The sequence below is a fragment of the Colletotrichum graminicola genome, assembly GCF_000149035.1.
Source record: "Colletotrichum graminicola M1.001 genomic scaffold supercont1.46, whole genome shotgun sequence".
In the NCBI taxonomy this organism is placed as follows: Eukaryota; Fungi; Ascomycota; class Sordariomycetes; order Glomerellales; family Glomerellaceae; genus Colletotrichum; species Colletotrichum graminicola.
In genome coordinates this window covers 122,644-138,698 of record NW_007361050.1, presented here as the reverse complement: position 1 = coordinate 138,698, position 16,055 = coordinate 122,644, and the positions used below count along the sequence as shown (strand labels likewise).

The 16,055-nt window shown below is 57.4% G+C and overlaps 4 protein-coding genes across 4 annotated transcripts; 2 read left to right on the top strand and 2 right to left on the bottom strand.

Moving 5' to 3' along the window:
- Window positions 1–765: 765 nt before the first annotated feature.
- Window positions 766–2,247, bottom strand: GLRG_09217 (uncharacterized protein; the record flags this gene model as incomplete). The annotated part of the gene is made up of 1 exon (XM_008099902.1): window positions 766–2,247. One exon carries the CDS (start codon window positions 2,245–2,247, stop codon window positions 766–768), a length of 1,482 nt encoding a protein of 493 aa, XP_008098093.1.
- A 968-nt stretch (window positions 2,248–3,215) lies between these two features.
- Window positions 3,216–5,080, bottom strand: GLRG_09216 (uncharacterized protein; the record flags this gene model as incomplete). Its single annotated transcript, XM_008099901.1, has 4 exons — window positions 3,216–3,542; window positions 3,634–4,487; window positions 4,596–4,884; window positions 4,955–5,080. The coding sequence occupies 4 exons, from the start codon at window positions 5,078–5,080 to the stop codon at window positions 3,216–3,218; spliced, it is 1,596 nt and encodes a 531-aa protein (XP_008098092.1).
- Window positions 5,081–12,311: 7,231 nt separating this feature from the next.
- On the top strand, window positions 12,312–13,405 carry GLRG_09215 (fungal cellulose binding domain-containing protein; the record flags this gene model as incomplete). The annotated part of the gene is made up of 7 exons (XM_008099900.1): window positions 12,312–12,462; window positions 12,526–12,661; window positions 12,712–12,756; window positions 12,843–12,913; window positions 12,977–13,200; window positions 13,311–13,358; window positions 13,397–13,405. 7 exons carry the CDS (start codon window positions 12,312–12,314, stop codon window positions 13,403–13,405), a joined length of 684 nt encoding a protein of 227 aa, XP_008098091.1.
- A 1,375-nt stretch (window positions 13,406–14,780) lies between these two features.
- GLRG_09214 (cellulose-growth-specific protein) lies at window positions 14,781–15,886 on the top strand (the record flags this gene model as incomplete). The annotated part of the gene is made up of 7 exons (XM_008099899.1): window positions 14,781–14,844; window positions 14,910–15,088; window positions 15,147–15,244; window positions 15,300–15,409; window positions 15,517–15,661; window positions 15,721–15,775; window positions 15,842–15,886. 7 exons carry the CDS (start codon window positions 14,781–14,783, stop codon window positions 15,884–15,886), a joined length of 696 nt encoding a protein of 231 aa, XP_008098090.1.
- Window positions 15,887–16,055: the final 169 nt, after the last annotated feature.

The following is a 16,055-nucleotide window of genomic DNA, read 5'->3' as shown; positions in this document are numbered from 1 at the left end:
GCCCTGCCCTTGACCCATGCAAGTCACGGTACGTACCCTTCCTTGCATCTTCCCTCCGTCTTCTTCGTCCTCAGAGAATGACAACCTCTAGTCGACCAACTACACATCGACTACAGTCTATCCGTACAGACCACCTCGCTTGCGTTCCGCCATGGCTGACGACTACCGGTACTTCATGGCTTCAGCTCATTCCGCACTCCCATCCTTGGCTTTACTCTCCCCTTTCTCGCATGCATGGCCTTGAGACACGCCATGATATGTGGCTCTTCTCTCGTTGCACCCTAGCCAGCCACGGACCGACGCATTTCCTCCATGTCTGACGCCTTCACCATAACCCCTGGTGGCATGTAAGAGTCTGTCCCTCGCGAGGCCTTTGATCAACAGGTCACGTTTGTATGCGACCAGCTCGCTTGCTTGGTCCCATGGACGGGTATATTGGCGGCCCCGGGTCTGAGACTGGCATGAACGCGAAGTCACTCACACCACCACGTCGACGTTGCACAACATCACACTCCTCTCGCTCCGTTCTCGTTCGGCCCAAGACGACCCTGTTGATTCTCGCAAGCGCTTCATTGAACCCAACCAAGAGTCGACATTCTTACAAGCCTGCACCATAAGTCCTCGTGAAGCACATACAACCCTTGCCTTGCAAGCCTACACACTCAGACATGCCAAACATTCCACACTCCTTGGTCCCAAAGCTGCAACCTCTCCTGTGTCTCACGCGAGAGAAACCAGCCCTCGCAAGGCTCTTCTTTCCCCGAGCTACAGGTCCCCCGGAGGATCGTTCCGGATCGAATACCCCGTGCTGGCCTCCACCAGCTGGTACTCTCGAAACGGAAACTGCATGCCGCACCCAGGACACTCCGGCTCCTTGGCCGCCGTGCTCGTGTCCGTGATCCACTGGAACAGACAGCGCCGTCCGAAGATGCACCAGCAGTCCTTCATCTGCCACGCCGGCTCCCCATAGTCTCCCATGTCCACACCCGGGTGCGACTGCTCCGTCATGTTGGCAGGCGACACGTAGAACCCCCCCTTGCAGATTCTGCAGCTCCTCCAGCCTTCCTCGTCCTCCAGCTCCCTCCACGGGTCGATGGGCGCCGTCACCCGATCGAACACGCTCCGCCGCGCCTTGTACTTCATCACCTGCGCCTTCCACTCCGCCCGCCTGTCGAAGTAGTACTTTTGCACGAGCTGCACGAGGCGCGTGAAGGGCTGGCTGGGCATCGACGCCTGGTCCATCTCGCTGGCCATCCGCGCCAGCTTCTCCAGGCCCTCGACCCGAGACGCCGTCCGCCACGCCGCCACCTGGATGACGTGCGCGAGCCACGACACGGCGAGGCTGAAGCGCCCGTTGGAGATGCCGTTGTCGTACAGCAAGACCTCCCCCATGAACCTGACGAGGCTGGCGCGCCTCGACACCCGCGCCGTTTCCAGCGTGTGTGCCGCCGTCCATCTGCCGCCCCCCGCCCCCGCCGCCACGGCGCCCTCGGCGTTCTCGGCGTTCTCCAGCATCAGCCTGTCTGCCGTCTTGGCGGCGTCGTCCAGGCTCTTCTGGAGGATCCTGCGTCGCCGCCCGATGTTCCTCTCCGAGAAGAAGGGCTGCCGCGAGATGCCGTCCTTGAAGTAGAGGTTGCGCTCGCGGCACACGGCCGAGAGGGCCATGTGGCGGTTGGCCAAGACGACCTGCATCTCGGGGCTCCGCACGCGCGGGTCCCCCTCGAGCTTGTCCGCCGCAAGGTCCGTCAGGTAACGGCGGGCCGCCGTAGTCGGGTTGTAGAAGTAGGCCAGCGGCCCGTTGGCCTCGCACCGGCACTCTCCGACCCGGTGGTCATTCTCCTTGCACCGGCGCTCCATGAAGAAGGCGCTGAGCCACGACTCGGCCGCCTCCGCCGCCACCGCCGCGTCGTCGTCGCCCGCGCCCCACTGGCTCCGGATCCAGAGCAGGACGGCGTGGCAGTACTCGGACAGGTAGCTCTGGACCCAGGCCTCGTCCTGCAGCTCGTCGCGCTTCCACTCGTCGCTGACGGGCGTGTCCCGCGGCACGGCGGGGGACTCGCCCGAGCAAGCCGGGCACATGAACCCATACCGGCTCACGCGTTTCTCCCACTGCGGCGCCGGGCACGGGAACACTTGAGAGCAGAGGATGTTGGCCCTGACGCGGTGCTTCTTGGGTGGGTTATGGCCGGGCGGGTTTTTGATGGGCTCGGAGGGGCATTCGTAGAATTGGACATGCTTGATGCACATGGCTGCTGGCGATGCTTCTCGGTGGTCGAACGAGGTAGTCGGTGACGTTCTTCTTACTTTTGTGTCTTGTGTCTCGGTCTGAAGGTCGGTTTGCACTTTGAAGCCCGCTCGCAAACGTGCTGAATCTGAAGGAAAGCCGTGTAGAAGTGACCCGTCCCCATTTGATGCAGCGGAAACACGTCCATTTATGCGCGCCAGAACAATCGTATCGTGTCGTTACGGCAATGAAAACGACTCTAAGGGCAGGGTGGGGGATGGGGTTGTGTTTGGTTCCCATGTCCTTCTTGGTGACATCTCCAATCGGACAGTCATGGTAAGCGAAATGGAGTTGAATAGGGAGCGCCAGGGCCATCACGACCATTGCAAGAATGACGGGCCAGACTTCTTTGTGAGGACCCTCGAGCCCAAACAATAGGCCTCCTCCCTATGGCCCATGTGAATAGGTCGTCAACCGAAACCGGCGGGCACGCCATAACGGGAACAAAGAGGTCGAGCCCTGCGGTCGAGAGAGAATGCCGGGCCGGCTCAAGAGGTGGAAGTCAACAGCTGCAAGGGACGGTCTGGTCCGGACGAGGTCGTGACTCCTTTTGACAGACTTGCAACATGGTTTCGGATATAATAGGGGGGACTTTGGCGGTTTAGACAAGGACCGACTTTTGATTCTTGTCTTTCTACATGTTCTAAATCTTCTAATGAATTATACAGAGGACTCAAACGCCAGGAAGACGACGGTGTATCATCTCTCACGTTTTCAAACGCCCCTTGTTTAGCAGCGACAAAATATCATGTAAGCGATTATGGTGGTATCTCGGGAATATATAAAACCGGGCGGGTTTATCTCCTCCCGCCCATCTCTATGTGTACATGAGGCGCGCGCATGAAAAACTCTTTTTGGTTCTTCTCATCATTATTTCCCCGCCTGGGAAGCCCACTCACCCACACACACACGCAATAAACAGCAGACACATCTAGGCAGAGGCGGTCTTCTCGTGGTGGGCGGCGTCGCCGTCGCTTTGCGGCACGGCCTTGTCGCCCTCGGCGGCCTGGCGGTCGCGGAAGGTCGTGGTGGGCTTCCAGTCGGCCGACTTGCTGGCGACGCTGACCTCGGCGTAGAGCTCCTCGACCTCCTCGAGGGTGAGGCCCTTTGTCTCGTAGATGAAGAAGTAGACGAAGGCGATGCAGATGAAGCAGGCCCCGAACCAGACGAAGAAGATCTTGGACTGCAGGTTGGCGTAGCCCTCGCCGTAGTTGACCAGGTAGGGGGTGGCGTAGGCGATGGCCCAGTTCAGAAGCCACTAGGAAAGGGGGATGTTAGCATGTGTGTGTGGGGGGGGGGGTGGGAGTCCAGTAAGTCACGGCGTGTGGAGGTTGGAGTGTATGACTTACGTTGGTGGCGGTCGACAGAGACAGAGACTTGGCGCGGGTCTTGAGGCTGAAGATCTCGCCGTTGACGACCCAGGCGAGGGGCCCCCAGGTGGAGGCGAAGAAGAAGATGTAGATGCAGACGAAGGCGATGGCGGCCTTCTGGGCGGGCAGGTTGAGGACGACGATGTTGCCGGCGGCGTCCTGGGTGGTGGTCAAGGTGCCCAACATGGCGACGAGGAACTGCGAGACGCACATGCCGATGGCGCCCCAGAGGAGCAGGGGGCGGCGGCCCCAGCGGTCGACGGCGTACATGCCGGGGATGGTGGAGACGACGTTGATGGAGGAGGTGATCATGCCGATGACGAAGCCGTTGGAGAAGCCCGAGTTCTGGAAGTAGGTGGTGCCGTAGTAGAAGATGAAGTTGATGCCGGTGAGCTGCTGGAGGGCCTGCAGGGCCATGCCGGTGAACTGGCGCTTGAGCACGGGGGGCCTGAAGCAGTCGAGGTAGGTGGCGGTGCCGATGCTGGACTCGTAGTCGTGGTTGGCCTTGATCTCGGCAATCTCCTCGGCCACGTACGAGTCGTTCTCGGGCAGCCGGCGGAGCTTGGCCAGGGCCTTTGTGGCTTCCTCGACGCGGCCGCGCTTGATGAGGAAGCGGGGGGTCTCGGGCAGGATCAGCATGCCGATGAAGAGGATGAGGGACCAGAGGAACTGGATGGAGATGGGGATGCGGTACGAGCCCGTGTCCTGGCGGCTGTGGGTGGCGTTGTTGATGACGGCGGCCAGGAGCAGACCGATGGTGATGGCCCACTGGTAGGCACCGACGATGGCACCGCGAATCCACTTGGGGGCGGTCTCGGACTGGTAGAGAGGGACTTTTCATAACACGACAAGGTCAGTTTCTTTCTTCTTGTTCTCTTCTGCTCGATCTTGGGTCTACAATTGGGGGAGGGAGGGAGAGAAAGGAGACAAAAAAAACTCACCCAATGCGGAGATCAGACCGACACCGAAGCCGGCGAAGAAGCGGCCGGCCAGAAAGAGGGGGATACCGGTGGCGGCGGTCTGGAGAACGACGCCAAGGTTGAAGACCCAGCAGGAGGCGGCGAGACCCAAGCGACGTCCGATGGAGTCGGCCAGGAAAGGCGAGGCCAGGGCGCCGAAGAAGGTGCCGGCAGAGAGGATAGAGACGATGGAGGACTCCTGGGACGGCGAGACGTCGGGCTGGCCGCTGGTGTTGACGTAGCCGGTGCTGAAGAGGCGTTGCCAGTAGGGCTGGAGGGAGCACAGTTAGTTAGCAGGCGCGTCTTCTTTCTCTCAAGCCAAATGCAGAGTGTCGCCGTACCATCTCGAGGATGCCATTGATCGTGCCCGTGTCATAGCCGAAAAGCAGACCTCCGAAGGCGACGAAGAAGCCAATGGCGATGGCGGGCCAGGTCTTGCCCGGCACGCCGGCTGGCTTGATACCCATGATGACGAAGGGGGGCGGCTGCGGTGGTTTGGAGGGGTCGGGCTGGTTCCGATGGCCAAAGCAAGTTGGAAGGGGAGAAGAGAGTTGACCAAAAAGGGATGCAGGCTTGTCAAACTATCGTCTTGGGTGTCGGGCACCGGGAGGGGGAGGCTTGAGCACGATGGCGGCAATGACAACGAGAAAGGGAGTATCTCACGGGAGAGAGGAGCGAGGGAATGACGAAGATATAAACTTCTCCGCAGAGTGTGTGTGACACGACGCCGAGTTCCCGCAGAAGCTTCCCCTCGGGGGAGACGCGGGGAGACGGACACAACCGCATGCTTCTCTCTCCCTCTCCCTCTACTTTGATCTTACAATGTTTATGCGGCAGGCCATGACAAGGGCAACCGAGTTTTCTAGACAGGGGGGAAGGAGGTCATTGGCCTCAAGTTCAGACAAATGATGTGGGGTAGAGCCATTCAACATGCCACGGTAGGGCCGGTGCGATGATCACGAGGTTATTACTGTGGGATCTCAGTGAGAGAGAGAGAGAGTGAGAGAGAGAGAGAGTGAGAGAGAGAGAGAGTGAGAGAGAGAGAGAGAGAGAGAGGTGAGGAAGCTGGTTGCATATGGGGTGAACAGGCCGTTGAACCAAGTACATGGCCAATCATGCGCGTGCCACGTACATGTCACAACAGCGGCGGGCGATGGAGGTGTACCGGATACTTTGAACAAGTTGTGACGATCTTGGAACGAGTTGGAAAGCAGTGCAGCATAAAACAAAACCCCTGTGCGAAGTACACACCATATTGCTTGTTTGGTAGAGTCGCAGCCAACGGGTCCCATGGGGCACCCACAACCCCGACGTGCCCGACAACGAGCCCCAGCAGGGGTAGTAAGAGGGGACGCCGGCACTAGCAGCGATTGGAGGGTCTGAAGGACGAGGGGGATTCTGGGGTAGATGGCGGCGGCGGTCTGACGGTGCCAAATCAACGGTTGGTTTCTCAACAGCGAGACTGAGAGAGAGAGAGAGAGAGAGAGAGCAGTATGAGGTCGGCAACCATCTCATGCGGCGTGTCTCTTGGCCATTGGGGGGTACCGTTGAGGCAGCTCAAGGTCGCTGCAGGATGCTCTGCCATGGTGAGTAAACCAGTCTGATAGTGCGAGGTGCTATGTGAGATGATGCAGCAGCCCACGTCGCAGTTTACCATGGCGTACGGATACACAGTGGTATAATGTAGATTGGAATCGGCTTGGCACCGATCAACATGACTAACCATGGCACTGGTGTGCAGTTGTACCCTGAGGACACGAGAACGTCAGGACGAAAAGACATCTTGTCTTCGCCCTCCCTGAAGCGTGTCCTGGACGTCTGTGAGACTGTCCGACGGCTTGAGGAATCCCCACGACTCGGGTTTCCCAGGTGCTCGTCAAGGTTTTCTGGAGAAACGGGGGGGAGATGGTGGGGGAAGAAGGGGATGAGACGGCTATGTACATGGTACATTGGGTGATGGTTGCTTTACCCAGATGGCTCAATGTTTGACCAGGTTGTGAGTGAGTGTGAGTGAGTGAGTGAGTGTGTGAGTGTGTGTGTGTGTGCCCCGGACTTCATGAACCGTCCATCTATGTACACGGTACATGTACTGCGGAGTATCTCTTGAAAAATCTTGGAAAAAGCGAGCATATTGATATTCAGTAGTTTATTTGCATTGTTCTCGACGTCACCGGGTGTTGACGGAATGAAAGAAAAAATAGAAGAAGAAAAAAAGAGTGGGAAGACCCCCCACCGCCGATGGAGAAAAAGAGAGCGAAGAAAAGGGCGGCATGGGTCAGTAGCGCAGTCATGATGCCCGTACATACATAGTACTACTACGGATACGTATGGAAACTACCTACATAACGGGCAGCAGTACATAGTATTAGTAATAAATCTACGAATATGGTTAGGGGTATGGCCCAGATGGATGGATGGTCCAACGGCCACGCCGCCGCCAAAAGATGGGGAAATTGGGGGGCGTCTTGTGCTTGGACGATGGCCATGCGGGCACCAGGATTTGCTCCAGAGAACAAGCAACAGCCAAGAAGACCAGAAAGACGCCGGTGAAAAAGTCCTTCAGCACGTCCAGTCCATGTAGGCAGTGTATGTACATCGTACTGATAGAGTAGTAGATGGAACCTGCAGCCAAGAACGCCCCGTCCGTCCCCAAGACTCTTGTCTAAGGCTTGACATGTTAATCTCCCAAGGCTATTTTCGGTTTTCAGTGAGTCCGTGTACTTACGGGACACTTGCGGACATGCAATGGGCTGGCTGTACGTGCTGTAGTCTCACTTCTCACACTCACTCCACACTCACTCCGCACTCACTCCGCACTCACTCCGCACTCACTCCGCACTCCACACTCATTTTCACTCTCATTCTCACTCACCCTACATACTGAGTGAGTACGTGTAGTCATGACAGCTTCACTCACTCACTCGCCATGCGACGACATCTCGTCCCCTCGTTCCAAGTCACACGACATGAAACATGCCCGCCGTGCATCTTCAGCGCATCAGGGCCGCCAGTGCCGTGAGTCTGTACACCACACACGCTACATACCAACCATGGGGTGATCGATAAGTTATAACCGTAAGAACGTCATGCACGATGTACTCTGCTAGACCATGTCGAGGCCCCCCCCGGTTACGGTCGACTCGCTCGTCGAAACTCCCTTTCGGCCCGTCTCCTAGCTGTCGACGTCCCCCCGGCATTTCACTTATACGTACTCTGTACTCCGTAGTGATACACTAGAACTTACGCCGCTGTCCCCGCAATGTTTTGTGTCTTCGGCCCCTGTCAATTCGCTGCCATCGCACCCTTCATTTCTCCCCGCTGTTTCTCTCGCTATATCCATCATGAGGCTGGCTTTCGCGTTATGAGCGCCACAATGCACCAACCTACGAGCAAGTGCGTGCCGAATGGGAGGGGGAGAGACGTTCGTGTGTGTCCACGCATGTCATATGCTCCCCTTCGGAGAGGGCTGCATGATAAACCCATCCAACACATATTCCCGGTTTGCCCATCATCATGAGCTACGAGTAAAATGCTGTCTTGGCTGGCCCAACCAACTGGCATCGTCCCTTGGATCGTCGACTGACCCTTCAACGTTAGCGTCTTGGATCAACCGCCGCTCACGGCCGATCTGTGATTCGACGCCCTCTCACACACCCACCTCGAGTCTCGCAGTCCACCGTAATCCATCCATCTATCCATCCCTCCGCTCCTACGCCCCGTCTTAGTCGCCGCCACCATGCAATGTTTCTTCCAACTGCCGACCTCGTGTGCCCTTTGCGCCTTCTTTGTCATCCCGGTGCGTGCTGCCAACTAAACGGCACTATTCGTACACTACCTTGGTGTGCCGTAGGAAAAGGTCGGAGCGGTTGTTGACAGATGCCACCGCAGCGCGCGTCCCCGTCCGGTGTGCCGTTCGCTTGTCGACAACCTGGAAAACCAAGTCCTCATCCCGGCTTCTGGGCCTGGTCCTGACTCTCATCCCGGCCAGCGTCCACAACCAGTCCAAAGCTTAGTAGTAGTTCGAACACCCTTTGGCCAATCGGGTCTCCTCACAGTCGCCCACATACCCGCTGGCTTCTTCGGGCCTTCTTCGTGCATTTCTCCACCTGACTGCACCGAGTGTCTAGGTGCGGTGGGCTCAGTACCAAGTACAGAGAGGCCTGCAGGCATCGCCATCCTTCGTCCCACGACAACTTCGTTTGAGCCGCCATCGGCCTCGTAAGACTGTCCGTCTGGATCCTTCTAGCCTGCTCTTTCGTCCTCGTCCATAACCAGCCCGGTTGGCTGCGTCGAGACTCGTCGACCCAACCACGGCAACATCACCGACTCAACAAAAGGAGCCCGTATGCTCTCCCCGCGCTTGACAGTCCGAAGGCGTCGCCGTTCCGAACCATCATGGCATGCTGCGGTGGACTCGAACATTATTTTCTTTTTTTCTCGTCCTTTCCAACAAGCGCCAGCGGGCGCATATAGCCAATCCACCCATATGTCATCCCCCCCCCCGAGACAGGTCCACTAAAGGCCCGATATCTCGAGGAACGCGGGGTCATCTTTCCCCGGAGCCCTCCCTGCGGTCGACCGTTCGCGTGTCGGCCATGCTGTTTGCGACTCGGAACCTGGCGCTGACGGCTTCAGCTGGGGTGGGGAGAACCAGAGAACCCCCCGCCGGTGGTGCGAGCTGGCGCTCGTTTCTCATCGTCCCGGAGCTTTGCGGATGAATATGACGCACCCCCAAGAGATGAACCATGTCGTCAGGCCGAACCTGCCCGGGCTCGAAATCCTTCCATGTGCGCCTCCAGCGACGTCTCCGCCATTCGACTCGGCTCTTATTCACCACCAGGCGTGAATAGCTACGCCTGTAGATCACGAGCAACGAAGCTCTTGCCAGAGCCCCCCCAGCAGACTTCGGACGGCTACCGACCGACACGCTGATGTGGCCTTGGAGGGCTGCGGCACTCGCCCTCCGTGTCGTCCACCCGTCAGAAAGTTCTCCGGGGAGCCTAGGGGTGGCCACTCAGGTCTGGATCTCGTCTATCACGGACGCCCAAGCTGCGCAGGGAGTTTCAGTGGTGAAGGCCAGGCCCTAAGCCGTCTCCGGGGTATCTCCTTGGCCCTGTTGTGGGAGTTTTGTGTCTGCCGGTATACTACGTAGTGAGAGCACACATGTCTATCGGATTCCTGTTCAAATGGCAGAAGGCAACGACGGGCCCAGGGGAGCTTCTTGAGGTGTGCGTTGCTTGGCCGTGTCGTCATGTCCGGCAGAACGACGGAGAGCAACAGCCAGCTCCAGGCCGTCGCGGGCTGCTGCCAGCACTGGATCTGCTCGTTGAGCCATCATAGTGCGGCCGGTCGCCCGAGATCCCGCGTGAAGTTCAAAGTCTCTGGTGTGCGTCTCTTTGCATGAGCCGAGTCTGCGGGTTTGTCCCATCGTCGAGAGAAGCTCCAGATTCGCCAGTGAAGTGATTCTCGGGGAATGCCCGCACTGCGCGTTCGTTCTGAAGTCAAAACTCTCTCACAAGTCGTGATCGGTAGGTGAAAAGCGAGATTGTCACGACCATCAGCCACTTCCAAACGTGACGGATGTTCCTGGCGCGCCACTCCTCAAACCGCCAACATGTCTTTGGATACATGGGCAGCATTCATGAATGGGACTCCAGCAGGGTATCCTCAACTCGCCGAGATACAAGAATCGGGCCGATGATGCCTTTGGATACCGGACAGGGGTGTCGAGATGGAGCATCGAGGGCGAACGCCTACCCCGCGCTGCAATATATTGACGACAGATTGGTATGAGATCAATCGTTTCCCCCCGGGTTTGTCTGCTCCCACGCTCTCCGCGGATCCATAAGGCGGGGGTTCGATGGCGATGGCGATGTCCCCGTCGTCTCGGATATCTCCAACCTGGTCCCTCCTGACCAAGCTGTCGGGCCCCAGAACTTGCCAGTCCGGGTCAAGTAAACATCAACCATCACTTAACGTATACGATTTGGTACTAAAAAAATAAATCACTGAATCGGATTCCCTGAACTCGGACACGGTGATTTTGTTTGGAGGAGAACCCCGGGGTGCCCCGCAAGCTCCGGTGCCGGGTGCCGGTGCCGTCGGGTCCACTTTTAGGTCCGAGACGGTCGGTGGTTCCGCTCAAATGCCGGCACTCGGGTACGGCATTCTATGAAAGAGCGAAAAGGCCTTACCGTCAATTGAAATTAAACAAAAATCGGCGTCTGAGCTGGCTTCCTGGTTGAGAGAGGTTTACTACTGGCCGAAGGCTGGCTTTAACGTGGCGGATCGTCGCGGACCCTGGAGCCTCGATGAGCTTTTGCCCCGGCTCTGCCTCCCGTCTTTTGTGTTTGAGAGCCGCTCACAGCTGCTTGAAATTTTCCGTCACGCAAGCACTAGCAATTCGTGCCTTTTTCTGGCATCTCCCTCGTTTTCTGTCGGTCCCTTGGCGGCTAGAAGCAGGCTCCGCTCAACCTCGGAGGCTCTGGCTCCGTCTCTGCAGACCTTCGTGTCACCCTCCCGCCCGCATTTGGCGCCACGTTGACAGCTTCATATAAACATCTCATAGAAGACCGTACTGTTTCAGACTGATCAAATTTACAAGCATGCCGCAGCTCGTTCGTCAATGTATCATTTCCATCAGCATGCGTGGCGGTCTGCTCTATCAATCAGTTCGGTGGCGTATGGTGGCAAAATGGAGCTACTGATAGACCGAAGAGAAAAAGAAAACAAACTACCTTCTTCTTTCGTCCTGTTTCGGACCTTGAAGACCGTTTGCTTAGATATCATTCGTTCACCCGTGCGATAAGTCAAACCCCGGTCTTAATCAATATAGGACGGCAGCATGTCAAGTGATGCGGCGGCTAAATAGAAATCCCCGACAAGCTTAATTTAAGTAGATTGCAAGTTAGATGTGCTTTTATTCCCGGCAAATAGAAGACCCGCCTTCATGGCTTTGCCCAGCGTAGAGCAGTAACACGGGGCTAGGTGCCTCCTGGCGCTTAACTGCATCTGTCCCTCCGCATACTTGTGACACTCCATCTTTGCCGCCTTCGTCATGGGCCTTTTCTTTCTCCTTTGCGTAGCAAGGTATCTGAAATTGCCAAAAGAGTCCCATTCTGACCACCTCCTTGGACTCGATGTACGGGGACACGGTGGGTGGGTGTGGAAGGAAACCGCCCTAATAGGAAACGGAGCAACGTGCTCTTCAGACTCGGTTCTTTGGCCCCTGAACCCATGACGTTCCTTGCGTATCGCTCGGCACAATCCTCGGCATTGGTCAGATAGATCGCAAACCGGGGAACCACGTCGTTCGGTGCCGTCTCCGACTTACCGGCAGGACTGTCACGCGGCCCAGCGCCCCGCGACTAATGTGCCGCGGCACCCCTTGGCAACGCGTGTAGTAATTCTACCGCCAAGAGCCGGCCGCGCTGCCGTGGATCGTCGTACCCTCCAAGGATCGACGCTTTTCCCTGGGACTGTGGTAGGGAAGCAGGGACTCCGGGCCGCTTAATCTACAGTCTACTCAAGGTTGTGTGGGATGTCGCTATGTTCCTATCTGTCCATGTCTAAGATCATAAAGGAGGCCCCGACACAGTCTTCTCCTTCTCCTTCTTGATCTCACGCCTTCACCCTCAGATACCAATCTCAGTCAACAACAACAACTCCTCCTCCCTCCTCCTGGTAACACTGTCCATCATGAAGTTCCTCGCCCTCGCAACCGCCCTGTCGGTGGCCGTCACCGAAGTCTCGGGCCACTACATCTTCCAGCAGCTGTCCGTCGGTTCCACCAAGTATGGCGTCTATGAGAATATCCGGAAGAACACCAACTACAACTCCCCGGTGACGGGTAAGTGCACCTCAGGCAACCCGCCTGTGCGTGTGTGATAGCAAACTCGCTGACGCTCTCTAGACCTCGCCTCGAACGACCTGCGTTGCAACGAGGGTGGCGGCAGCGGTGCGAAGACCACGGTAGTCAACGTCAAGCCCGGTGATTCCTTCACCTTCACCCTCGACACCGCCGTCTACCACCAGGGCCCCGTCTCTCTGTCAGTCAAGTGAGCCGCATCACTCGACGCACCCGCTGACGCGTGTCCAGTTTCCTCTCCAAGGCCCCCTCCCACGTGCAGGACTACGACGGAAGGTATGCGGACCCCGCGTCACTTGAAAGGGGGCGCCTTGCGCGTCGAACCAGCAAGGGTTCAATGCTGACTTGTTTTTGAAAAAAAGTGGCAAATGGGCCAAGTTCAAGGACTTCGGCCCGACCTTCTCCAACGGCCAGGCATCGTGGCCCCTAAGATGTAAGGACAAGAGAGCGTCCGCACTTTGACGTGATGTCTCAAGGCTGACCAACGCACCTCTAGTGACCTACCAGCACACGATCCCGACGTGTCTCCCCAACGGCGAGTACCTGCTGCGTGTACACAACATCGGCATCCACAACCCGTGGCCTGCTGGTGTTCCTCAGTTCTACATCTCGTGCGCGCAGATCAACGTGACGGGCAGCTCTGCTCCGGCCAGCTCGTTCGCGCCGACTCTCAGCATCCCTGGAGCTTTCAAGAACACCGACCCTGGATACACCGCCAACGTACGTATATTCACCACCCCTGGAAGAGAAGGGAGGGGGTAGTAAGGTGTGGACCGTGTGGGCAGAGGACGCAGCCAGCTAACGTTTTTCGTTTTGTTTCTTTTTCGCAGATTTACCAACCTGGCTTCAGTTCGTACGAGGTCCCTGGAGGCAAGGAGGTAAGTTTCTGAAAACTCGTCCGAGAGTGCCCGCATAGGCTAAATGATCATCTTCAGTGGACGTGCTAGTTCTGCGGCCGCTATCATTCGTGAAGGAAAGACATGGCGTGCTCGAAAGGTTGTCTTCTTGAAAGGGGGGGATTTCGATTCTTGTGTGGAATACTGGGAAGCTTGTCCAAGAAAACCCTCAACCAGTAGTTGGACCAAAGCAGATAATAAGCCTTGGCCTCGCGTCCATGTTGGAGTCTATTACGCTCGCACTTGTGTTGAAGATGAAATATGAACCAAGGCCCCCGCATGTTTTCAGACACATAATCACCAACCGCTGTTCCTGACCAGTCTGTCTCATGGCTGCTGGCCAGGGCTTTAAGCATTCAAACCCACGTGGGCGTTTCATCACGCCGTAAACTCGAAACATGGTGAATGGTTGTGAACATGACCAACGGTGGCGATTTGGCGCCCGCCCGCTTTCTCGCGGGTTCAAGAGGCACTCGGTGCTATATGCTTCGTATATGCTTTGTGAAGTAACGGGGACGCTCTCGAAAGCAGCCCTTCCTACACACCAACATTCTCGAAGAGACTGAAGGTTTGTAGCCAAGGCTCATGGTCTTTCAGGATCCAGGCCCCCGGACCGAGTGATGGGTGGTCGTGTTTCTCCTCACTTTTGGGCAAACCATATAACGACGAATGGCGCAAGGTTCAGAGCAGGTCGCGTGCATAATAAGAGTAAGTGGCCGCGCTGCCAACAACCCACGCCCCGGTGCTCCCCAATCACGGCACTTGCAGAGCTAGCCGGTTCATTTAACCATACATCGTCACGCCCCTTGGATTGGGTCTGACCGTGAGCTCGCCACCAATACCAAGAACTCAGAAGCCCATGGATTCGCCGTCTTGGCGTGCTTGTCCTGGCCTACCACGCAGAGTGTGTGTGTATATGCGCCTGGCCGCTATATGAACCACCCACTATAGGTGCGGCCCGGGAGGGGGACGGGGGTTCTCCCCCGTGACACGGGAAAATCCACCGGCTATATCCAGCCAAGTCACATCGGAAAGACTCGGCAATCTAACTTCAACAGCCATTTGTTTCCATTAGGCAGGTGACAGGGACGGAGCCGCGGACGCTGGGCCCGTATTTACCGAGCGCAGTCCAGGGAGGGTGGCCGAGGCCCGTTGATCTTGATGGCGCTGGTGATCGTGCTGGTGCTGGCGAAAAGGGTGAAGAACGACTTGCCATGAGGATGTGTATGTTTGTGTGCTATAAGTGAATGGTGATCGCTGCCGGGAATCCCCCCTTTCCCATCTCTGCTTCTCCAGGAACAAGCTCTGCGAACCCTTTGTCTAGCTCTGCATCTCTGCCTATCTACCGACAGCAGCCTCTGCCAGCTTCCCAAAGAGGGTTTCTTTTCTTCCCAACTTTTCAAGATGAAGTCTTTCGCCCCAGTCCTGGCCGGCCTCGCCGCCTTTTGCGACCTCGCCTCGGCTCACTGTAAGTCGTCGTCGTCCGCAACGGAACCCCCGGAGCGCTTCCGTGACTGACTCCTCCTCTCTCAGACCGCTTCACGAGCCTCGTAGTGGGGGGCCAGAACACGGGCGAGTACGTGAACGTCCGGAGGAACACGAACTACAACAGCCCCGTCGTCGACGTCACGAGCAAAGACATTGTCTGCAACGCCGGCGGCCTCTCGTCGGGCTCGGCGACGGGGGTCGCCACCGTCTTGGCCGGATCGACCGTATGATCCCTCCCTTCCTGGGGGCCCTGTGCAGCTCGCCTTTCTAACGCTTGCGTAGGTCGGCTTTGCCATGGACCAGGCCATCTACCACGACGGTCCCGTCACCGTCTGGCTCTCCCCCGCCGGGTCTGGCGGCGTCAAGAACTACGATGGAAGGTGAGTTTCCAGCATCATCCCCAACGCATACTCTTGCTGACATACCGACGCAAAGCGGTTCTTGGTTCAAAATCTACGAGGTCGGGGCGCAGACCGGCAACGGCCAGATCAAGTTCCCCGCCTCGAACCAGGCCGCGTTCAACTTCCAGATCCCCTCGTGCACACGTACGTCATGCTTTCCACCTCCCCTCCCCCCATCTCATCCTTCTCTTCCCCTCTTCTTCTTCTCCGCGTGATGGTCATCGATACTGATCCGTGCGGATGAACGTTAGCCCCTGGAGAGTACCTCCTCCGAATCGAGCAGATAGGGCTGCATCAGGCCAGCACCAAGGGCGGGGCTCAGTTCTACATCTCATGCGCACAGATCAAGGTGACTGGATCCGGGAGTGGCCAGTTCTCCCCGGCTGTCAAGTTTCCGTACGTCCACCCCCAGTCTTGATCCTGTTGCTGGCTTGCTAACACCCCCTCCCCACCAGCGGCGCGTACACGGGCACTGAGCCGGGCATCATGATCAACATCTATTACCCTGTGGTAAGCCTGAGTCTCTCCCCGAAAAGGAGCATCTCGTCGACGAACCAAACTGACACACCCTCGCAGCCGACGACGTACACCATCCCAGGAGGGCCCCTCGCCAAGTGCTGATCTAGAGTAACGCAAGCCGAGGCGGGAGCAAGAGGGTAGTCTCGTCACGTCACATTACGTCGTGCCTATTGCGTAAATGGACATGTGAAACCCCCTCCCCCCTTTATTTGTGTGTGTATGTGAGGTTGTCAACGACATGCAGGAACCGAGTAGTATAGATATAAGAGAG